This window comes from Aphis gossypii, chromosome 1, assembly GCF_020184175.1.
Source record: "Aphis gossypii isolate Hap1 chromosome 1, ASM2018417v2, whole genome shotgun sequence".
NCBI lineage: Eukaryota > Metazoa > Arthropoda > Insecta > Hemiptera > Aphididae > Aphis > Aphis gossypii.
The window spans coordinates 33,707,375-33,735,198 of record NC_065530.1 but is presented as its reverse complement, the minus strand read 5'-3'; the positions used below and the strand labels follow the sequence as shown (position 1 = coordinate 33,735,198).

The 27,824-nt window shown below is 30.8% G+C and overlaps 1 protein-coding gene across 1 annotated transcript in view; it reads left to right on the top strand.

The window, feature by feature from the left end:
• Positions 1-27,281, top strand: part of LOC114125327 (alpha-protein kinase 1-like) — a 38,806-nt gene extending 11,525 nt beyond the window's left edge. The window contains exon 3 of the mRNA XM_050199673.1: positions 24,535-27,281. Coding sequence (XP_050055630.1) covers positions 24,535-25,148 — 614 coding nt within the window. The 3' untranslated portion in view covers positions 25,149-27,281. The remainder of the gene's footprint in view (positions 1-24,534) is intronic.
• The last annotated feature ends 543 nt before the right edge of the window (positions 27,282-27,824 follow it).

The following is a 27,824-nucleotide window of genomic DNA, read 5'->3' as shown; positions in this document are numbered from 1 at the left end:
ATCATCGTCGTTCTCTTCCTCCTCCTCCGCCACTTGTCACGCGTTATTCCAACGGCATACCTAAGGCACAGCGTAAGACGTGTATAGAATGTATATATACACATACACGCGCCTATATTATATGTGTATACAAGCAAGCGGCGGCGGCGGTGACTACTTAAATGACGTGAGCCGATTTTCACAATGAAATGGCGTAATTTTTCTACGTTTCACATACAGTTTTATCGGGCCGAATACGATATAAATTATTACAGTCCGCTGTCAAAACAATTTAATTTAATTTCAAACGTCAATATACAAATATGTGTGGGTGGGAGCGCAATAAGTCGGTTACTTATCACAATATACAAGCTTAAGAGGATTTCGTGTATAATAATATATTATGATACATATCATATATTTAGTAGGTACATATAATATATTCAGTGTACTATCGACTATAAAATATAATATTGATTTGATGGTCTATGAGAAGGAATTACGTATTCGGTATTTTTTAGTATTATATTTTAAAATTTTTGTTATTTTTATTATTTACTGCACTTCAGTGACTAGACTTCTAGAGACTGTAATGTATAATATAATATGTTATATATTTATATAATTTTGAGTTTTTGCGTCAAATTCAATTTAGTAAATTCACATAAAAAATATAAATGTATTATACAGGCCTATTAATGAAAATTAGAATTAATAAACGTAGGTTTAAAAATTTAAATGATTCCAAAACAGCTATAATGATACAATACTTGAATATTCTTATAGGAGTATAATATTCTTCAAGTGAAAATGTGCAATGTGTTCATTAACAAATTATTAAAAATCGAATGTACGATATATCATATTTTATTATTTTAAAACTGAATACGACGAAAAATAGTAGGTTTTTAATACGAATTGTTAGCACGATTTTTGGCATAGACTTTCATTTATTTTTATTATTTGTATTTAATTACCATGTTAAATAATAATTCGTAAAAGTTGTTTAAAAATTGTGGGGCTGATTTGCGTAGGAAAAAACTCGTGAACAATATCATGCGGAGTATTTTTCGAACGGAACATTAAATAATTATACGTGTTTTAATTAGAAACACCGCATTGCAACAATGACGACCGCTGATTGTCCGTTTCGTGAATGGAAAAAAATAAAACCATAGGCACCGCACGCCATATTATACGGCGCATTATAATATGTTATATAAATATTACTATATAGCCACTTCTGTTTTTTTTTCACTCAAAAATTCAAACGAACGTTTTTAATTTTTGTTTTCACCCTCGTGTGCGTACTGACCTATAGCTGGTCTATGCTCGTATTTAAATAATATCATTTTTAGTCATCGGACAGTAATTATACAGTCCCTGGTTTAGAGGTCTCTCTTATCACACTGTGCGCAACTACACATTTATGTATGTGTGTGTACATAATATATATATATACATGTGGATTTCATTGTGCTTTCGCTTAAAAAAAAACTAAAATCCACTCTATTAATACACAAATACACACAGAGTTTTTGCGTAGGTGGCACGCAACCTGTCATGCAGTCGATATCGCTTTGGGTCTGATAAGTTTTAAAAGTGGTTGCATATAAGTGCAGGTTTTTAGACTACCCATAAATATATATATATTATACGATGGAAATTCTCGTACAAAGAGTAGGTAGGTACATATAAAATACGACGGGATTTTAAAATCCTTATTTTGTATAGCATGTACATAGATTTTTATACACACATATATATAATTTATACTATATTATTATAGAGACGTCCGAACCACCGAATTTATCGCCATGGCATACAATAAAAAATAAATATATATATAGTTACCTACATACCACGTTGTTATAGAAATCTCACATATAGTATTGTGTTACGGTCAAATATATAATACAATATATCATATATATATTATATATATATACATAGAAACTTCGTACCAAAAGAAAGTGATCCGTCTTGTGTCAAAACTTCGCATCGGATAAGGTACACGGACACAGGAACCTATAAATATATACATTCGGATGACGTACAGCTGAACTAACGCGATCTTATATTATATTATAGTATATAATACCTTTGCGAGCTGCTGTAGCCCGTAGGTCATAAAACGCACTATACGCACTGTAAAATAATTTTACACGGTGAATATCAGACAAATTTACGTTTAAATTTTATTCAAATAGGTAGTATGCCAACTCTTCGTGACACACTCTTTCTACACGTTGTACACACTTAATTGTCTAATACGTAGGTATATGAGCTTTCTTGGTTCTGAGATATGAACAATAGAAGGAGAATACGACGTGAAAAGTAGCTGCTGGGTAAGAGTACCTACCAACTCGAATTGAGTAAAAATCATAATAAGCCAATCTCGACTTTTCAGTGTATTAACATTTCATAAATACTGAAATGCTTACATAGTGGTATTAGTCCATTAGTATAATATGAGTATATGACCGACATGATCCTAATTAAGAAAAACATAAGATGTACGTAGTTATTAAACTATCATAATTACACAAATAATTATGATTATTATGACAATACAATAAATGACGATATGAGTATATCGCCACAAGGGTTATAACTTATAAGTTATAAACTTATAAATGTTAATAACATATTATTATAAAGTATTTAGTGCATTATACATAATATATTGGTAAAGGAAAACATGATATATTAGTATATTACCTATGTATAATAATTATAATAATAATAATGATTTTTTAAATTAAAAAAATTTCATAATAAAAATTGTTTTAAATAAACATAAAAATGTAAAAATAATACAAAGCGAATACCTAAGTCGGATTGAAAAATTATACGTGAAACTGTGAAAGACTCGTGATTTCACTCATAATTGAATATTAATAAATATTAAATTGAATTGTAATGCACACATTGTAAATATTCTGAATACTCTGAAAAGTAAAAAGATTTTATAATATTTATATCAATACAAGTATAAATATAAAATAATTTTGTTCGTGTATTTTTTCTTATTTTTTAGTCACAATTAGTATGAACGACAATATGCGGAACTTATTGTATTACATTTTCATATTTTTAGCAATAAAAATTAAAGATGTTGAGACATTTTGAGGGATTTAAACTTCAAACGCACATAAAAAAACTTGTGCCCAATGTATTTTCAAGAATTTTAACCCGCCAAATACTTTTTTTTTTAATTAACATTTAAAAAACTTAATATAATCGAAAATTGCTCATGTCTATAAATAACTCAAAAAGTACCAAAATATTTTTAAAATGATACCATATACCTATAAGAAATGATATTTGGTAAAAAAATGTCAAGTATCTAACCTATCTAGAGCTATTTGTTTTTAAAAAACAACAAAATTAAAAATTATCAAGGACAAATTGTTGTGATATGGGTGAATATTTAATCTAAAAATTTGGACTTCACATGGTCATAAAAAATTTATTTAATTTCCCTAAAACATTATTTTTTTTTAAAAAAATTTAAGTTGAAAAACGTATAAGAAAAATTATATTGCATATTAAAATCATTTGAATTAAACTACTAACAGATCATTTTTTATAAATTTCAACTAAAAAAATAATAATATTGTGACTACATTTTTGATATATTTAATTCAGACATGAACAAAATACTAGGTATTATTAACTTTTGACTCCTCAAAGTACCAACTAGATCAAATTTTCTTTTAGAAACCACTTCCAAAATTAAAAATCGAATTTTTATTACTCCAAAAAGTGATGACAAACCAGACAAACACACATCATTGTAAAATCAATACATTCATAGCTCCGTTGAGAATCTAAAATAACACGTAATTACAATGTGTCGTATTCTGTATTTTATGTGATAATATTACATACAAGTATACAACAACATTAAATTGGTATGTTAAAAAATGACACAAACTAAAACAAAAAACGATAATACGACTAAAAAAAAAAAACGAAAACGAAATATATTTTATTTTATTGTACCCACTCGTTCATGTATATGCATTTAATACGTATGTGATATCAAAAATCTAAACTTATAGTGGTATATAACAAAAAAAAAAATCAAATATATACCTATTTTAAGTTAAAATTTTCTTGTAATTCTTATATTTTTTTATACAATTCAAAGTTGTGTCGCAATACATCGACCGCTTTATAATTCGCTCTATATTCATTGTAAGTTTCATATTTATTTTAAAAACCGTTAACAATGCGTTCTAAAAAACCCATTAATTGTATCTTAAGAACAACTACTAAAACAATGGTAAATTTATCAGAATCGTATACTTCTATATACACAATTGAATTTATCTAATACCTACGATTTCAAATTACCGTGTTTAAAAAATATGGTATCAAAAGTAAGAATTTTCAATTATTATTATTTTTTTCTTCTTCGTTCACCTTTTCTTTGACGCTATAATATATAGTTGCGGACACTCATGTATATATTAAATTCGTATACGTATTACACATATTATATTATTAAAAGGGAATGCATGCATGTATATATAAACAGGACGTTGCCGCTAAATCCTCACTACCCCACTCGCCTTAAACGTTTCTACCTTCACATCGTACAGGAGGTATGGCGGAGGGAAACTCGAGTCGACAACCCGAAAACGAGACCCTTTGCACACCATCACCGGTTCCGACTTTTATCCTCTCTGGTATATATCGCGCGCGTATACCATTAACCAAATTGACTGTGGACGGCCGCCACCTTGCATATAACCCTCCATACTTTTTTTGCCACCCCTCACCCTGCACTCACCGAGGAGCATAAACAAGACGTAAGTCGCGCGAAAAACCTTCCCGAGAGGGATTGACTTACATGTATGTATATGTATGTTTATAATATTATATGTATATAATAAGCACTATTCGATAACCAACAGCGAAGTGCTTTTAACGCCGAACAAACGCTGCTAAACAGGAAAACGTTATTATATAATAATAGGTATATACTATAGGTGATTGTTTTAATGCGTTAGGCGAGCATTTTAGCGATTTTATTCTTTTTTTTTTTTATTGATATCTAGAATGTAATTATAGTATATTTATGTTGTATATGAATATAATATGTGTAAAAACTTTTAATTTAATAACAATACAATATTGTATTATAACATAATATCTGTCTTGTTTTTGACAGACCTAAATAAAATAAATCTACTGTACTAATAGCAAAATAGATGACTTATAAATGGTAATTTAAATGAATTATAAAATATTCTCAGAAATAGAAGTCGACATACTGTTTTTGATCGAAGTGATTTAACACATTCATTACAATGATCTATAGGTACACTCAATGAATATATAAGTACAATAAAATTTTGCAATATTTCATGCAAAGCGATTTCGAGGGTTTATAGTTTTGTTTTATACTTTTATTTTTTTCATCATAATTAAAGGGGATACAACTATTATAATATTGTATACGATTTTCAATAGAATAATACAAAGTGTATAATATTTTGCTACCAAATCAGGCCGTAGGCACCTATAGGCTATAATATAGTGAAAACTCATAACTTGTTATAAAGTAATAACCGAATTACGGTTGGGAATATTATATGATAGAGTAATAAACCAGAACCGTTAACAAGTTTTAATGTAATTTAAGCCACTGGCAATTATGATAGTATCGTATAAATATCATTTAAAATCGCAGTACTCGTGAGGCATTAATCATTTTACGTTTTGATAATTATTTCGATTCACGATCGCCAGACATGGCGGGTAGACGCGATTACATCACCGTGTATCATTAATATTCTTGTACCTACAGTTGTACGTATCATTTGTAATTTTAATTTGCATCGCCATTAAAAATCGACAGCGAACCAGTTTGGCGACTAAACAGTACGGGTGTTTGTTTAGTATATAAAACGACGTGCGAGCCCGGGGGTGTCGAAAAAACCGAGACGGACAAAATAGTATTATATTTTACACAGTATCGTGTCCCAAACACGTAACTGGTCTAAAAAAAAAAACAAGTATCGTCGTAGAATAATAATGATAATAAAATAATGTAATATAGCGCAAAATAACGTTTTAAAACGACCGCGACGCTACGAACGATGAACACAGAAAAGTTTTCTATTCGTGTATAATAATATACGCGCACCTATAATATATTAATAATTATACGTAGGTATTAATCAGTGGCGTGGACTTGACGCGATGGTCACTTTTTTATACATCTGCAGCAATCTGCATAATTAATTTAGATACACGCGTGAATGCATTACAACGTTAAAGAACTACAGCTTTATCATCTGTATCTCATAGACGTATATAATATTTTATATTTTTAGGTATAGTATATACCATACTCCAGTGGTCGTTATTGATATGATTATTGTATGGTGTTTTCTTTCTTCTGAAAAAAAAAGTAATTATTACGTTTACGGTTTTACAATAATCGGGCGATTTATTCGTGAATAGAATGGCTCATTAATAAATTACATCGCTACAAAATGTTTTCGATTTTTCTTCAAAAAATCTGTTATCTGTTATTATTGTTGTATCGCTGTATAATATAGTTATGTCGGTGAACATTGCGAGTTTCGATTCATATTTCAAAGACTATTTTATTTTTAAAACACCTACATCCAAAACCAAATGCCACGTACACGAGTTACCGTATACTGATAAGTAATGCTCGAAATGGTAGGTATACCATATGACATAACATAACGGTTAACACTACCTACAACTACAGCTAGTTGTTGTATCTACTTATACACGGTAAACATTAAACCGCGACATTTCGGAAGAGGAACCGTGTGAACGTTAATAATATAATAATAATAATATAAAATTCTTTGAAAATAAAAAATTAACACCGCTGCACGTCCCCCCGGATAGCGGATCGGACACTGACAGACAATAAACAGTGTACTCATTTCGAGCATTAGCCCATACTCTCCATAGCGTCGTGTGTAGCCGTCGTAGTGGAGTTTCGTTATCGGTCGCCGACATCTGACAGGCAGTCGGCGCTGGTGGCCGGTCGGCCTGTCAGGTGCAGTACAAGTGCAGTCATGGTAGTGTATGTATATACGCTGTAGTACAGTATATTTTATGTATATTATTTTATTATTATTATTATTATTATAGGTAGGTAAGTACACCCGTCGAAAAATATTAAAATAGTAGCAAGTAATATCCGCGTGAATATAATTTTGCCGCTGCCGTACATACACACGCACACGTGTAGACCGTAGGTATAGGGTAATATTTGTATTTTTATTTTCTCGACACGTTTATTTTTCTTTTTATAATATTATAAGTATATAAACATCTGACGAGAAACTACGATCATTGCGTTTTTATATACGATTCTAAGGACTATTAATCATAATTTATATAGTTATACATAGATAGGACCATGTTGATTTCCCGTTTTTTTTTTTTTATTGTTACATGATCGCTTATTGTTTTTTTTTTAAACTTTTTCCAAAGCAGAATATTTGTCTCTGAATGTCAATAATTTGCGTAAATACCATCATAAACCATGCCATAATATTATTATTCTACTACAATATATGTCTATAAAATACAACGTTTACGTGTACCTACCTAAAGTTTTGATTAAATGATTTTGGTCATTTTTAAAGCTTCGAATATGTATATACTAAATATTTATATTAATTAATCAAAAAAAAAAAAATAATCAAGCGTTTCATGCCAAAAATATATTCTTTTATATTATGTAGTTAATCGCATTTTTGATTGTCAAATAAGAACTATATTGTATAATAGGCACATAGGGTATGTGACATACCTTCCTAACCTTACATTATACACGTATATTGTACAGTATAATACGGTCGGTTGATTGCGGTGTACCACAGCGTTGGTCACGCGAACCGCCGAGCCGCAACCATTGTCGCAAACAATCGTTTCGAATGAAAAAACAACAAATAAAAACGAATCGATAAAAATTAAAAGTTATGAAAAATATACCTCCCTAAGAAAAAAGGTGGTCGTAGATAATATAAGTATAAGTGCGTTATAGATACAACTCTGCAATGTACAATATTGGTTTAATAGGCAATGTAGAAAATCGGATATTATATAAAAATGCCCAGGCAATGTATAGAATGTCTAATGTAGGCGGTCAATGTAGAAATGACTACACTTGGCCCGTGCCTTCTATACAATGGCCTTAATCTAGCTATATGAAACATGCAATATTCTGTAACTTATGTACCTAAAGATAAATTAGAAAAACAAAATTATTAGATAAATTTAATTTATAATTATCAAATATTTTTTTTAAAAAAGAAGGATTTTATATTTTATTAATATTTATTATAACATGGATTATTACTACCATGTATGTCATTTTGATGCACAAAGTCATCTTGCAGCTTTGCATTTGCATTTTTTGGTATTGCATTTTTGTAAACATGAACATCGATCATATCCCTGATCACTCAAGGTTTTTGCCACTTCCTTTAGTAATATTTAGTGGTGGCACGTCTTTTGCAAATTTAATGATGGACTTCTTACATATTGTAAATTTATTATGACTATATAAATTGGGAAGAAAGCCTTTTGATGTTAAAATTTTGTACATATTATTATTGACTATCAAAATAAATTCATAACAAATTAATTTTTAAAACAAGTATAATCAAATAATAATAGTTTGGTAGAAATACCTGATAATATACCTGTATTACTCCAATAATATTATGAAAATCACTATGTGCTTCATCGACATCTGTGATTTTAATTGCCACTGACTCTTCAACTTTTCCGAAGTTTGTTTCATTTTTAAGGTTTCAATTTTCAGGTTTCGTCTATTTTGTCTATAATAATGTGTATTCTTCATATTTCCTTAATAAATTGGCCATACTAGATATTATACTCTATACATGTTTTGTATTTATATAATGCCCAAACAATACAGAAAATTCTTGAATAAATTTCAAATTACCCAAAAATTCGGGTCGTTTTATAGTTTATACAATGACCCTATTATCTACATTGACCTCGGGTAACACATATACATTATACAATATAATAAATAAATGGTATGCGATGCGTAAATTCTAATATATTCACCTCCTCTTGTATAGTTACATTCACATTACAGATATATTATAAATTATAATATATACAGATCGTATCTTTGTGTGATAAAATATAAAAAATGTAATATAGAACTATGAAATCCAAAAGTTGTTCTTCAGTGTGTACAATTAGTACAGGTTAGATTTTTTTTACAAAAAAGCACACTATTTTTCTGCACATTTCTGAATGTGTGGATCACTGTTGTGGGCATAAATCAAAATATAATATATTCGAACGGATTTTGTGTGCATTTATATTTTATACGCTTCTTTTAGGCGTTCGGGCACATGACTGCCGCGAAGGCATACACAACAAGCTCGCTCTTGCTGTACTTTGTCGTTGTCGGTAATAACCCGTACCCGAGCTAGGGAAAATATGGTATAAACGTTAAGTGGTACTCCGTGTAAATTAATCACGGTTCACATGATCGCTTCACTCGCGTCTATCGTTTAACACGTATTTTTTTCTTTTTACTTGTATCTATACTCGTCACACAAACCAGTTTTGTATATATATTATATATATAAAAAAATAAATAATAAAATTCAAACCAAAACCACACAACGATCAGCGGTAACCAAAATACCAGTTGCTCATATATACCTATTTACATACTTAATGTCACATACGACGATCACTGTGACATTATCAAAAGCATAGAGCTTACACAAATGTATTATATAAATATAATATTCTTATATGAAAATTGAAATTACCTATAGTATACAATATAGTACATTAGTAATAATATAATATGTATATTGTACTAATTGTACTCGTGACTCGTGCAAACGTATTAAATGAAAAAAATGCTCTAGCAACGTCAATGAATATCGACGAAATAATCAACCCCACACTGCATACGCAGGTAAGTAAATTACCCCTCACGATAAATATATAATCAAAACCTCAATGATTATGATCTTAATATTATCTATATACCTAATAGGCAAGTACCTTTTTCAAAATATATTCTCATATTATCCGCGCGTGGAGGTTTATACTTATAATATTGCGGATAGTGTACCGTTCACCGGCAGCACCGTCGCCACTGTTGTTTGCCGGATTAAGTGACGTGTAAGCGCGTCTTGTGTACATATTATATATTATATGAGCACCTAAATACTATGATATATCATACGTATATCTGATATTATAGTGGTCGTCATGTGCACTCCTCTATAAGACGTATGTGATATTATATTATTATGTACAACTTCACTGCGATCCAAATACGATCGGACAAACTGGTTTCCGATACGAATGTTTGACGTGTGCATTATAATATTGTAATATACGTTTTAAACTCGTCTCAGACCGTGTGCGTAGTAGGTTGTTGGTATAAAAAGTATATAGGTATATCATATGTATGATATACGACATCGCGACCGTTTGGGAGAAATAATAATAATAATAAAAAAAAAAAAAAAAAAAAAAATGAAAAATATTATAAAACTTGACCGGGGTACAAGCCACATGGGCGTATATATTATAAAATAAGTCCTGGGAACACGCGCGCGTGCTCGTGTGTGTCATTACGTTGTACGGACCAGAAGACTTTGGACAGTTCAGATAAGGTTGAATGGGAGAGCTCTAGAAGCCATCGGTTGTTCGCTGCCGTGCGCGTACGTACGTACATATTATACTTATATATTATTTATGTATATATTGAATAGATACGAGAAAATATGTTATCCAAAAACGGACGTGGTGTGTAAAAAAAAAAAAAAAAAACGACGATGACGCCGAAGAGGAGATAAACATAGGTACGCTTGGCCGGTTTATTAATATTATTGTATATATTATTATTTATTATACGTATATATGTTATAATATATTATAAACGTGGAATTATTGACGCCGCCGTCGTTGCTGCTGCGGTATTCTTTTTTTTTTGTATAAAACTCACTGTCAGCGTCGATTACAGGCGCCACGTTTCACCGCGCGCGCTAAGGACTACAATATACGCATTAGATTATATATATATATATATACACACATTATAATATGCGGCTATGGCTTACACACCAAACGGTATTTCGAAACTATATATTTCACATAAAAGCGTATAGTGTGTATGTGTCTTTGTTTGTATATAATATACGAAACCGATACGACATTATTTCAAATATCGTTAAGTGATCGGACGGTGAATACCGTCCTTTAGAGCTTTAGCCAATACTCTTTAGGAACAATATTTATAATAAGTACGAAATAAGATTGCGGTCGACCCACGAGTCACAACGATTTATTATTATTATTATATACATATACAATAGTATAATATACCTACATACGTTTAAGAATAACTTGGTTTTTTCGATTACATCAATTTAAATCGTGCAGTTTTCCGTTTTTCCAGACGGAAGGCGATCCACCGCAAATGTGTGTGCGATACTAATGTATTAAACGGTTTTGGTTAAAAATAGTAAACCATCATCTTATACGAGATGACTGCAGTAGTGAACTATAAGAACGGCGATTGCTGCTATTAGAATGTTGAAATCACGTATCATAACACAATAATTAAAAGCAAACGAGACCGAATATAGGATGAAAAAAACAACTTAATCTGCTGTCAATCTGTAGTTATTTCTTTTTCTTCAGAAGGCTATTCATATACTTATGAAATATGCGCGTACAAACATCAACTGCAGCAGCCCACCTTCAGGCACGTTCTTGTACTTGTATGTATATATATACATATAATATGAGTGTGTGTGCGTGTGTTAGTGTTATACTATATAGGTATGTGACTACTGTCTATACATATATAGATGTTTAATCTAAACATATAATACGTATAGTAGAAGGTATACAACTCAAATATTACACGGCGATAATATGGTTATAACTAAGACTATGCATTTGTAGAATTTGCCTTTTTTTATAGTACTCCAGAACATAGTACATCAAACATAAAATTCGATTTATATATCATAAAAATAAAGTATAAAATTTTGTTTTGCATTTTTGGTACTTGTGTATCAGTTTGTTGGCTTTTATATTTAGTGTTTGTTAATTTATTAATTTATTAGCATTCACTAACGTATTTCTCAATTTAAAGTAAAATGACTATAGACATATTTTATGTTTTTGTACTTAGTGAAATGTTATTGCCTATTATCAGTAAAAATTTCTGAAAAGTAAAAAAACACCACATCTATAAAACAATATAGGTACATTATGTTAATGGGTATTAATGGGTATTTATATTCATTTATGTAATAAAAGAGGAACCTAACATTTAATCGTTGACTCCTAAAACCGCACACTTTTAATTTCGACCCCAAAAAGGGTTAGATTATATATACTTAATAATTTATAATTTATTCAAAAAAAAAAAATGTATATACAAGTACCTATTCAAATTTTAAAAATGTAAAAATGTATTAAATAAAAAATATGCATATATACGAGTATTCTCAAAAGTAAAAATTATAAAAATGTATTGAATGGAGACTAAAGTCTTAAATGAATTTTAATGATTATTGCAGTATCTTTTGTAATCTTATCTTATCTAATCCGTTAGTTAGCACTAAAAATAGTGTGCGGTTTCAACCACTTTAAGTTTGGGGTATTTTGTTACATAATTACTGAAAAAGTGTGCGGTTTTTGTCTATCGACCTTTTTCGGGTCAAAATCAAAAGTGTGCAGTTTTCGGATGCAACCAGTCCCAGGATTTTGAATTTGAATTTTACTCAAAATCAATGAAAAATAATTTAGATGTAATAATATTTTAAAACATCTATAATATATTTACGACAACGTAATTTTCTTCATTTACATAAAATAAAATAAAATTCACGTGATCTCGTTATTATGGCATTCCACCGTTAAGCGTTATCATTTATTAACTACCTACGAGTACTCTATCCCTATACATCCACTAAAAATTTCAGTATTATCTACAACTGCAGGTTCATGGTGTACCCTGCACCCGCGAACAAATAACATATATTTAATATTTACATAGGGTATGATATTTCAGAGCGGTTTTGTTCGTCCACCGAATGGAATTTTTGTTCGTCGGGGTTGCGCTGCGATCCCTCGTATATATATATATAGGTATACGGTTATATGCAGCAGCAGACAATATATAGTTGCTGCAGCGGGACTATTTTGAAAATTGTACAATTAACTCCCTCGGGAGGAAGAGATTAAATGCTATGTATAATATTATTGTCTGAGAAAATGCGTCATCCGTGACCTAAGTGTAGGTATATATATATACGTACACAGACATATATAATATATATATATTACACATATACACGGATAGTATCATATATAATAGGTATTGGTATACACATACTCGCAAGCATATGTAAGTATGTATATATACTTTATATGTGGCTACAAAAATATCGCCTGTCAAAATATTACACGACGTTCATTAATAAAGGTCGCGTCACCTGTTGGGCCAGACGCTGCATACATACATACTGTGTACCGGGTGGTCGCGGTATTGTCGTCGTACAGTTTTCGGTGACTCGGCAGATATTTACACTTGCTGCAACGGGGAATTCTATAATAGCACGGAACCGGTGATGATTTTTTTTTTTTTTTTATTATAAATACCAAAACTCATAAATTGCGCACAATAAATATTATAATGGAAATATTAGCGTTAAAAACGCGTCCAGATCAAGTCTATCGAGTGTCTATATTTATAGTGTACACATATAGGTGTACAGACACTGACTTGTTTTTTCTTGATATTTGAGTTTGAAACGTACACCCGACTCTAAAAAAACTGTATTTATTAATAAATATACAGAGTGATCTACCAAGAATGATGGGCATCCCCATTATATCCTTTACTTATTCGAATTTTGGTTCTTAACATTTTAATATTAATTTATCGATAATAAACAGCATATTCAACATAAGTATTAATACATATTAGCTAATAGATATTAGGTTATTAAATGTACATAATATAGTTAATTCATTGATAAAAATAAAAATCAGTTAAATTTATCATGTGACTTCGAACACTTTAGTCTTTAGATTTTAGAGTATACCTAAATATCTTATAACTCGATGAGTTGTCATTGAAAAAAATAAAAATGTTTTGTAGAATTGTCTATTTTAGCATGGTAATTCTATTAATCAGAGTAAACTAACTGAAATTTTAGTAGTTTATATTGACACATTTTTTTACTTTTTTTTTTTTGTATTTACTAAAAATATAACTAATATACAAGTAAAATATTATACATTAAACATTTTTATTATCTATCTTTTAAAAACTATGTCGGCTGTAGCTAACTTAGAGATTTAGAAAGCTATAAATTATAAAGTTAAATTAGAAAAATTTTCTAATAATATTTTAAACTATGAATATAGATAATATGGATAAAATTAAACTAAAATAGATTTTAAGATACAAATAATTTAACAGCCATTCAATAATATATTTGTTTTACATTATTATGTTTACGGTCTATATATTTTTTGTTGTACATCATGAGCCGTTAGAATTTGAATAAATTAGGCCCAAGATAATTGATACATTTTTAATCGACATACTTTTTAAAGAGTAATATTTTAGCAACGTATGTTCGAAAAGATCGATAATATAATGTAAATGATGTATATATATACAACGCAGTTCGCATTTTGCAATTTATACACTATATTGGTATACGAGTATGATATTAGGTACATGTGTTATATTATTAATTATTATTATGTACATACTAGTTTTATCTTCTAATCTGAAAGTAAATCTATGACCTTGAGAGTAGTTTACTAGTTTATAAAGTAGGACAATTTGTGAGATCCAGTCTTATAATAATGTGTCAATTGTAAATAAAATTATGACGAGTGGTAAAAAAAAACATATCAAGCACGGCTATATAATATTATAGTTCAGAAATATTGGATTACATAATAAATTAATACATACATATATATTATACATACGTCATACGCCGTAATAAACCACTCACATAAATTTGTTAAGGCAGGTTTTGGTAGTCCAATTTTTGAAAATCTGAGTCAAAATTATTGCATGTTCAAAAATATTAAATTTGATTTTATAAAATTATATTAAAAACATTTTAAGTGTCCTTAAAGGCTGAATACAAATAGTCGTGGTTAATATTTAATACTAAACACCGTGACATTACCGGTTCACTTAATATCATAATATTTTATTCAAGTCACGTCGTCGTTATTATACGCATGCACACTGACAACTAATTACTTTACCTTAATCGTAAGTCAGACATGGCGTAATTATATGACAATAATATTTACCTAATACATAAATTACAACCCCGGGAATAATGTTTTCATAACAATTTATAATTTATTATTATATTTATATTAATGTTTATTTATTGAAGTGTATATCTTAATATGAATGTACCTAGAGATGTGTGCATATATATATATGATTACAATGATTACGGCAAAATATATTCAGTCGCACACAAATACATTATTCTAAAGAGTAGTTAAATCACTTTCTCAGAGTACGTGTATTATTATAATACAGCTAAGGATAAGTGCAACTGTTGATTTTAGAATAGACTATATAGGTAATAGTCTATAATCAATAGTGCAACATAAATCGCAATAGGTACTCATCATCTCCAATTCCGATCAATAAACCATAAACGCGTAGGCATACAAATAATATACAACACCATATACGTTTACCTATAGAAGTACGTTCACTTCGAAATCGACAGTTTATATTATTATATCGTTTTATATATCTCAATCTGTCGAAGGTTTACAATATTGAATATTTTAATATTCGATATCACGCGTATATACGCGTGAGTGTTGGTGCCTGCTTTTTAGATTTAAATCCACTGTCATACATGCGCATGTACAGTTTTAAATTTATTTAACATTGATTTGGTACTGTGATTGAACGTGCCGTCCTATAGCGAAAATAAGCGATCACGCGATTGAAAGACAATCTCCATCAAACGAGCAGCAATAATGACCGAGATGATCGCATAGGAACGTTAAGTATTCTTACTGCGGTAAATTTATGACGCGCGGTTTCCAAAAGATTTATTTGCCAAATGCTATAATTATTAATAAGTCATTATACTTATTAGGTACTAATCATGAAAACCATAACGAATAATGATTTGTACTTTGTGTGACCGTGTGCATTGCGTGACCGATAGGTGTTACCACGATTTTGACATTGTCGTAACGCGTTTTTTATCTGTACAATCGGTGGCAATAATAGTACTTAAGCCTATATATTATACAAATAATACAAAGCGATAAACAGTATTTTGTATTGCGTATACGAAAGCTGTTAGACCTGCATAAACGACATAATAATATTAAAATATGTGTAGTCATACGGGCTCCGAATAACGAAACGAATAAATCATGAATGAATAAATGAAGATCAAGTGGGCGTAGAGAAAAAGTGGTGTTTCCTAAGCGGTTGATTGTTTGACGGAAGCGTTCGCCGAGGGGTCGAGACGGTCCCAGCGTTCCGGCTGTTATGAATGGCGTGTTGGTGGATGGGTGGGTGGAAGGGGTGTTAGACAGCAGATGTCCTCCGTCCTGTCCGCGAAAGGGTTGTGATGTATCGTGTGTCAACTTAACTTTAATTCGACGCGTTATTAACGCCCGTGTTAATATTAGACATATATATATATATGTATAGGTGTAAAATACACGCAATCTATGTATATATAGACGCACAATATCATATAATATTATTACTTACGGACGCAATACGCACAGGACTCAGTTACGTGCGCTTGTCCCGAAATTTGTTCGATTTTAACGACGGTTGTGTCGGTCAATACAACATAATAATATTATTATGATTCGAACCGACGCGGCAAGCACGTAAAAATATGTGAGTGATGTGTATACAGTATAGGCGCCTTATTGTAGAGTTTAATAATTGTTTAGAAACGACGTGGGTACATGATCGCAATTATAGGCGAGAAGAAATAGGGAGGAAGTATACAGGACCCTATAAAATATTTTATTAGCTCCTCCTCAAAATAACATGATTAGTAATGTTGTGTACTTAGACTATTGTAGATGTATTACGTAATTTATGTAACACTGCATAATGAACAAGATATTGACCACGTACACGGTTTACAAACGTACCTGTACAACTGTTAAATATTGAAAACGATTTTAAAAGATCAATTGCATTTGATATTCGTGAATATATACTAAAAGTGTGTTATTTCATAGATTTTCAAATAAAAATAGGAGAATTGATTCGATACAGATACATAGGTAGTTTTTAGTTATTCAACTAAGGAGTCTTTCGTCTAAGATTTTAGATAGGTACGTCAATTACTACATTATAAATTCTGATCTAACTATTAAAATATAAAAAATATGAATACATTTAAATATAATACATTATTACACCTATCTACACGGGAAATATAATGTTGATGTTTAATACCGACGTGTGATTAATATAAAAACAAAGTCATACAACTTTCAAGAAGTTAAATATAAGTCATGTGTTGGGTGTTCGGATATCTAATTGATTTTTCCCGCTGAATAGTTTTTATATTATATTGTTATTAAATTTGATATCGACAAAAGTTAAATTTCAAAGGTATAACGCTTACTACATATATATAGAATATAGATAATACATTAACTACGTATAAATACTATACATAAAATGTGTTAAATTAATAATTTTAAATATTAAATGTGCATAAAATATACAATGTGGGCAATTAGATATTACATATTTAACGGCTAAAAGTATACAATAATCGTTTTCGCTTAATTAGTTGTCGCGATAGATAATTTACATATATTAGTCAGTATTATATACTATCACGGTCGTTCAAGTGCTTTAATAACAGCAACAACCGCTTAGTGCAGCATCGCAATAAAAGTAGTCATCGATTTCTACCATAAAAATTCGTATAATTAATTAAAACCACTGATGTACATATTTATAGAAATTTCATTGTGGCGAATAATATATCTTGATATGCTGGGACGCTGGGTAATGATAATTATAATGAAATAAACGTACATATTATAGTTTATAGTATAAGTTGTAACCCACAATTCAATTATGAGCCAAGACCGAAGTGCTTACCTACCTATATACGCCACTGTTGACTGTACAACGATGAATTACAAAATACAGTAACAATGTAGTATATGTCTATAATGTCTATATGCATTATGTTGATTGATATCCTACTAATACCAAACTTGAATACATCAATAATATTATATTCGGTCTATAATATTGAATAATATGTATTAGTTTATACAATAAATTTCATTAGTTATTATTCGTTAAAATATTACTTAATTGTCTCATTCCAATAGTTCCAACTCATTTAACATAAAATAAAATACTTAATACATTAAATATAAAAGATTGAGTTTACATACTATATCACTATAGATTATGATATGATTGCTTAGTGATTACACTGATAAATTTAAAACAGTATAATCTAAGTCCAGGTAGTTTGTATTTTCCATGTACCCTTAATTTCAAATATTTAATTTAAATTTGTTTCTGATTCATTCCACTAAGATTTACCCCAAAATATAACAAGAAGTTTTGGGGCATGCTAGCACTCTCCAGTTGTGGTTTCATGAAATCATGCCGGTTCCAAACGTTTACGCATTCAATAGAGGTAAAAAAAAATATTTGCTTCTTCTCTCACTATCAAAAAAGCTGTTATATTTCACACATAAGGTATAAAGCCGAGTTATGCTAACACGTCATTATTCGTACTAAAAGTTTGAAACTCAAACTGTTGGTATATATTGTTGTTAGGAATCGTTCAGTTAAAAAATATTCGTTAATGCTCCACCCTTAAAATGTCATTCATATTTCGTGCAGGGGTTGGTTTTCAAAGGATGTGACAGCACCTCATTCCTATTTGAAATTTTTGGTCCAGACGATCAGACATATGCTATTCGTTGGTGTTTGTAGTCCCGCCATTTTGGATTCAATAGTTCTCTTTTGAATTCTCCCCAAGTATTATCATTGGGGGATGTAGGGGACGTGACAGAACTTCTAGCCCTTTTACTTGTTTCTTGTTTGGGCTCAGACCGATGACCGCTAATTCGATTTTGAACGCTTACAAAAACAATTTTACCAACAGTTATTTTTGAGATACTTAAAAAAATACTTAGGTAATTGATTTATATAAAGTAATTACATTTTTAATAATAAAAATTGAAAACTTTATAAAAGCGTAAAACACAAATTCCATATTTAGCTAAAAATTGTATAAACATATTTTGAAAATTGTATTGTTTAAATAATAACATAATACACACTCATTAAAATATGAAATTTTTGTTCTTTACAGAATTATATAAAATTTTTAAATAACTAAAATCTATGTTTGAAATAAATTTAACTATTTTTCTTCGTAATTTTTCTTTATGCCTATAAAGAGTTCGACTCTAAACAGTAAACAGTGGACTTTAACAGCAACATAAGCTATTGGTACCTAGCTATTGAAGTTATTGGTGCATAATAACATTTCAATAAAAAATAAATAGAATAGGAAAATCGATACATTTAATGCGTTTTGTTTCTTAATAAATAGAGTACCTACCTCTGAGACTTGTTTCGGTAGATTACACTATACGTGCATTCGATATATTGCCCGTTTAAATATTGTGATATTCAAATAATCGTATCCGTTCGTATCGGGATTCAAATTTCAAATGACTCGGATGATGCGAGACTTCGTACCTTTTGCCGTACATATTTTAAATAGTCTACAGTTATATAATACAATGCTCGGTAAATACATAATTATCTGAGAAGTAATAACTTAAAACTAATATACATTCGAGTATATAATAAAACAATAATATAGGTACACCCCTACAACAAAACAGAGTATATTTTTATATCATATCGGTTAATTGCGTTTTATTCCCGTGTTAATACTAAGTATGTGGAAACGGAATTAATTTTTAATAGTATGTTCACGCAGTATTCGAGGTCACAAAGTCATGCACTCGTGTTGTTTATTATATTATTATTGAAATACCAGCATACTTGTGTTTGAATTAAATATACATATATTTAATTATGTATAAACGCACGAATAGTTAATTCATAAAACACATAAATAGTTTAATATTTCAATTGATTAATGTCACACAATAATACAATATACACATTAAAATGATTGCATTTAGATACGACCGCGCTGTCTGCGCATCTATATCACACTGCGCAGTGGTCATTTCACGAGAGCATTATTTGACATAATATGGTATTGTCGTCGCACAATGAGAACCGCGATATATTTCGACGTCTCGTATTGTTTGCTCGCGGTGTCATAACGTCGTTGAGATTTATTTCCCTTGTAATCAGAGAATACGACCAGAGATTCGCGCGTAACTGCAGCGTCTATATAATAATATACTTAATGTATATAATAGGACATAGGTGGTACACCGCCGCACACGCTCGCATTAGCCCCGAAGACATTTCGGTTTCTGTCCACCCAGTCATCAATCACAGACGAGGGATATTAAAGGAAAACAATCCCCCCAAGCAGCGAGTGTGAGCGTGTGCTTTGTGTGTGTGTGTGTGTGTATGTGCAGTTCCCAGTTTCTTTTGACTTTTGTACTCGTATACACACGTCGTGCGTGATGTGTATTATATACCGGGGAAAGCCGTGTATACGATTCCCGAGAGAGTTGCGGTGACACTTATGGTTATCGGTGTATACGCGTGGTGTACACGAATACGTGTATGGTAGAAGGGGGGGTACAGGCTACTCCGGTTCGGTTGATTCCAATACGTGAAAAATTGACATTTTCGCTTAGACCCTCGCGAAAGCGCGTAGCTGAATAATAATAAACACACACACTGACGCACGCATACTAAGCGATATATAACACAATATTATATTTTACACTATACAAAATATTATAATAATATATTTACCTAACCCGAATGACTCGAATGTGACTCGAAATAAGTGGCGAGATATTACGATTTTGTAAATAATCTATACGTATGACACAAAGAATAATAATAAATAATTTCGTTATGTTTCGACTAACTAAGTCGTTTTAAAACATACCTATTTATAATAGGTGTATGCCTAAAATATTGTTTTTATAAATATAAAACTTGCTGCATGTATAGAATATAGATATTGCATTACTGTTGTACCCACCCAATTCATATTAACGTCATCACTCATCAACAGTCTCTAAAATATTAATACGTAATAATAATAAAAAAATGTATCAATTAGCTTTTAGTGTTCTTCGTAATATTATATTTATCGCATATAGTCAATATAATCTCTGACTAATTAATAAAGAAATCATCATCGTAGCCGAATATACTTTATCTCATATTCTCATTTTATATCCGGTGACGCGTGTTTAATTTAACAACAACAGCAAGAAAAAAAGTATAATTATGCGTATAATGTGCCTGTCAAAATGACTTATCAGTTCTTATAATGTTTATTATGAAAACCGGTTTTATGGTAAATTTCTAGGGCTAAGAATTTTAGTCGTCATAATAGTGATATCTCTTATTAAAAGCAATATTGTGTTTTATATTATTTACATATTCATATAATTATCGGTGTAGTTATATTTTATTCAATTGTATTTTTTTTTTTAAAAAAAAAAACGTAATTATTACTATAGTTATGTTACTAATTATACTTAGAAATTATAATGTATCGCATAATATAAATATAATTATAAACTATACTACATTACTAAGAGTAATAATATCATATTGTTTAAAAAAAATAAACTATATAATAATAGGTTGTAAATGTGTAATTTGCTAATAAGTATACTCAGATGAGCACCGAGTTCAAAATATTTTATTATTATAAACCGTTTTTGATTATTGAGCCCCCCCCCCTCCCGTTCATTTTATCCGGTATGATGAACAAGCGAATGAAAAAATTTCCAGGACTATACATATATGATTTCTGATTTGTATACGAATTAATTTTTCATCACAGTCACTCATTATACGAACTGTTTCTATAATATATACGTTATGAATATAGGTACTCGCGTACATAATATTATATAACACGCCATATACTATCGGGTATGGCTGCTGATCATGATGTACACGAACTGCAGTGTCGATTTAATAATGTGAAAATCGTGTACGGAGTGTACACTACATAGGTACGCCTACTGAATTCGGCGATGTACAACAGCAGGTTTTACCATTTTCCACACTCGTCACGCGGACAGCGACGGGCAGCAGTTTTCCCGTGATGTAATGTACAACCGCGGTTTTCTACAAGCACACATAATATACACAGTACACACATGATACACATTACACATCATATTTATAATAATATCATATGATACGATATTATAATAATCCAAAGCGTTATCGTCTTCCCCTGACACCACCGACACCCTTCATAACATTGATGTATTAAACGTACAACCAGAACCGTCCAAAAAAATGCTAAGAGCCAATACGTCTATACACATGGGCGCCCATAGGTAACATTAAGTTTAATAGGTTAAGTCAATAATTTATATACATAAATATTTAAATCAATTATGTGATGTGTGTTTTATAAAATGTGGCCAATACGCGTATATCATATATATATATATAGTAATTAATTAACACACGCTATGCGTCAACAGGTATAGAATGTAATAATCATTACTGTTGGTTAAACAATGTAGAGAAAAGCATAACACATATTTATAATATCTTTTGATTTACATAAAATCGTGTACTGTAATTATTATTCCGTTAGCGTTATTGCAGAAAATATAACTTGACTTATATTTTCTGCAGTAAGTAATATAGTTTTATTAAAGCACGAAATATTATATTATATTATATGTACCAATAGATTTCACTAAATTTATAGTTTATTTTATCATCTAAACGGCGGAAACGTGTGAAATAAATAGAAAAAAACGAAAATAATATTCTTGAGCAGGTCACACGCTCACACGTAGAAACGGTCATCGTTTTTACGAAATGCTCGAAAGACCATGATAATATATCTACGGAGTTTCCCGGATAACAGTGAAATGATTAAACAGACGTGAAAACTGAACGGGCATTTTCTCTCCCTATCCAACTTGGGAAGTATGTTTAGACGAATCAAGACAAATCCGTCTTTTTTAACTGGATGGCACGAATTAGTGTCTGCGCCCCGCAAATAAGTGATTTATCAGAGTTTCACCATCGGTCATTTAGCTTAAGGAAAGAGCGCAGATATAAAGTTTAAACGAAAAAATGAATTCAGAGAGTTTCGGACAAAGTATATAAACTGAACATTTGGCATTGCTTTTAAAACTTTCCCAGTTGGTTTTCAACACTTTAGGCTGTACTTACACTATATATATATACATTACGTGGTCTCTGAACAGGTAAAACACATTGTTTATTTAATAATGTGCACCTAATATGTCACGGTGGACTTTATGGATAGCCCTAGGGTATTTTTTTTTTTTTGGAATCCAACTATAGTGTCTACTAAAAAGCAACCGTGCGATTCTCGTATATTTTACCCTTGTATGCAAGTAAAATGAAACATATATTATTTTCGTCAAAGATATAATAATCGAAGCATTTATATGTTTTCATCACTATAGAGAATTATACGTAGTTACGAAATCGTCGCAAATCGGATACACACTAATTTTGACAAATAACGCTGATCTGTTATAGTAGAATAAAAATATACCTAGATATAATAATAGCTTTAACCTTACGATACTGCGTTATACATCATGTATCGTCCAACTCCCACGATGTTCGATATAATCCCACAAACTAACAATCTTGATATTTCAGTTTACGTGTTAAGATTATTGCTTTTTGCTTCGTAACATAAACTCACTACGCTAAAGTCTCAATTATTGAATTATTGTATTTGCAAATAATTTCGAAATTAAAATTAAAAATATACTACACATTATGAAAACAAATGAATAATATAATATTTTATTTTATGATTGTAGTATATAGAAAAATAAGAGACAAATATTCAATTATTGAGTGGTTTTTTTCCATGAGAATGAGAAGAAGGTTCAAATTAGCATTCAATAATGTATTCACTACTTGAAAAATAATTGACAACTCGTTTTAAATGTTTTTAAAAGAAATTTGATTTGACATTGTTTTGGTGTTACACCACCGCAACAACAGCTTCGTGAGTGTCGATTATAATATTTTATTAATGCAATGTCTTATTATGATCAGAGTGGGTTTTAAAATAATTTGGGTTTATACGAGTTTTAGACGTGGCAAAAATCATGTTTTTATAATATGAGACAATGAGACATGCTAGCGATAGATAATTCATTTATTTCGGTAAATTCGTATTACCGCTATCGATTTTACCATCTTTACCAAAATATTTTCTGCCGAAATTGTACTTCAACCCTGAATATTATTTTTACTTATCGTGTTACCTAATGTTGCAGTGATAAAAACCGAATACCATCACCATCACCATCAACACCAAATGCAGGCGGCCAACCCGGCGGCGGTGGCGTTCGGCGGCACTCAGTCCATGATGTCGGCGGCCGGTCACCACCAAGGCCTGCAGATGTCGGCGGCGGACTCGGCCCGCGTCGGCGGTGGACAGCAGCAACAACAGCAATTGCAGAACATGTTGAACCAGTCGTCGGTTTCCGTGACCCGTTCGCAGGCGATCGGCGGCGGCGGCGGTAGTGGCGGTGCCGGTGGAGGCTGCGGCGGAAACAGCGCGGCCATGATGCTGATGAACAACACCGGCCGGACCAACTTCACCAACAAGCAGCTCACCGAGCTGGAGAAGGAGTTCCACTTCAACCGGTACCTGACCCGGGCCCGGCGGATCGAGATCGCGTCCGCGCTGCAGCTTAACGAGACCCAGGTGAAGATATGGTTTCAGAACCGGCGGATGAAACAGAAGAAACGGCAGCGGGAGGGATTGCTGCCGGTGGCCCAGCAACAGCACCACCTGCAGCAGCAACAGCAACAGCAACAGGAGACCATGCACCTGAGCGGCGCGAGCAGCACCAGCAACTCACCGACCGCGTCCGCGAACGCGTAATGCCCTCCCCCCCCTTGAGCGCGCGATCCAGTGACCCGCGAATATTATAGTATTATGTACGCGCGTGACCCGGCGGCGCAAGTTATACCTCCTTTACCCATATTATAATATAATATAATATTATACTCTAACAACCCTTTGACGATCGTTTTTAATTTTTTTTTTAACGTCACGCCGACGGAATTTTATCGTAAAATTTGCTCGTCGAAGGGTTGACGACGGTAGATCGAATTGTGCGAACGACTGCGCTGTTGTGATCCCGATTGTGAAACGTACGCGATCATTATTTAATTATTGAGTAGACATCTATCCTGCGTAGACGTCGTCGACCGACATCGATCACGTCCTTTGATTATTGTACCGTACAACGACTCTAACGCAGAAGGTACACGATAGGTACGCATATTTTTATCGATCCGATTCTGTGTCCCGTATATTATATTAGTGTCGTTACTGATGGGTTTAATCTGATCACGATTTAAAATTGCCTGAAATTTCTTGAAACGTATAATTATGCAATAAAAATAAGCCTCGTAGTGAAACAGTTGTGTTTTATATGACTGGATTTGAGCGGTAAATCAAACACATCACGAGGTATACTAATCATTGTTAAAAAAAAAATAAGTTAAACAACTATTTTTGAACTACTATCTATTAATAAAAGCGGATTAAAATTAAAAACAAAATATCTTCAATTCCAAAACCTAATACTGATATCGATTCAAAAGTATATATTATTTTTTTAAAGTATGCCAAACAGTCACAAAACTTATGAAAACATAACTAAAATATTAAAAATAACCTAAAATATTTCTATTGTGTTGCTATAATATGTTATACATATTTTTACCAACAGGCATATTAATTGAGCTACACTTCGTGACACTTTATAAAAACACACAAGAGTACTAGTAAATTCGTTCACCGTATATATTATTCATTATATCGAATAAATTGAATGTATATATTGTTATGTATAATATTATGTGGTATTAATTAAATTATTTCAGTATGGAAAATAATAAATACATTTATCACTTTAAGAACCACAATAACGAGATTAGGTACTTGAAAAAATTATAAAAATTTAATTTTAATAATAACTATTATTGTATAGTATATACCGTATTATATCGTGTAAAAATAATATATTACCATATTTCACAATCGGCCATCAAAACGCGCTTTTTAACAACTAATCTGTTATTGTATGATGGCGGTCGCGTTTTCGTTTAGTTCCTATATTATAATATTTGTATTATTATTATCATTATTATTATTATTATTATTATTATTATTATTATATTTATATTACATAAATTATAATATGACTTATTACGTGTTTAATTATGTATACATATATATTACATATGTAAAGACTGTACAGTACAGTATATACAATTATGCCTATGACATTGCACGTATACCTATCTGAACAATTTTAAATTTTAATCCTATAACACTTAGGGTTTTCAACCTATGCGTCGAGGCTTCCAAGGCTCCGCTGCGGTTATAGTCAATAACCCGAATCCGCGGTAAATAATGTAGAATTGTTTATTTTATTATTATCACCGTTCGTATGATTATTGTTTAAATTACATATTATTTTCAAAAAGGGCAAAAGGCGTGGACGCACAGAGATTGAAAACCCCTGCCATACACAATATCCTCCAGTACAGTTTTTAATTTGCATGATAAATTATAATATAGTGCGTATTCGTCAAATGTTTAACCTACTCGTACGATAAATGGCATATTATAGGTAAAAATGCGTTTATTATATTTATTACTGTACCACATGATTTCGAAATGCATACTTCTTTTCTTATTGGATTTATTGAGATCGAAATTGAAAAATATTAATTAATCGACAATATCGTGTACGGACAAAATATTTTTAAAATATGTTAACTCTATACATTCGTAGTGTGAAAGTATCTATTCAAATATCGTTTAATAATTATATTAAGTATGTACAACGGGGTATTAGAACACGATTTCGAATAATAATAATGTGTAATTCCGTTCGTGTTATGATTGATAAAATACCTATATTATATATTAAATGTGTTGTACTATTTGTAGTGGACGATATGTATATTATAAAATAAAAATAAAACAAACAAACCATTATATATTACTTATCAAATGTTTTTTTTTATACGAGTCTACAATAAAGTGGAAACACTCAATTACTCGAAGCAGAACTGTAACATTTTAACCATGTTATTTGAATTCAACAAGATACTAATAATAATATAAATATTCATTATTTATACTATAAGTTATTATTTTTTTAAATATGTATTAAAACAAAGTTTCAAGCATATGCAACACCCACATTTTTTAAATATCAACCATCTTTTTTCATAGTATTTGAACGTTCAACGTGTGAAGTTATTATTTTTAATCGATATTATTAAGTTAAGCGTAACCGAATTTTCTGTAGGACCCTTAATTTGAAGCATCATGTATCTGATTTTTCTTTACGATCTAATGAGTTCATTAAAACAAAAATATTCGAGCGTATAACTTGCAATTTGTAGACTGTAAAGTATAGACATTACTTTATTTGCAACCATAATAGGTTACAAAGTGATGACAAAAACTAATGGAGAAAATAATAAAGTTTAAAAATATGTTTTAAAGTACGACAAAAAGAGGGACGGAAAACTT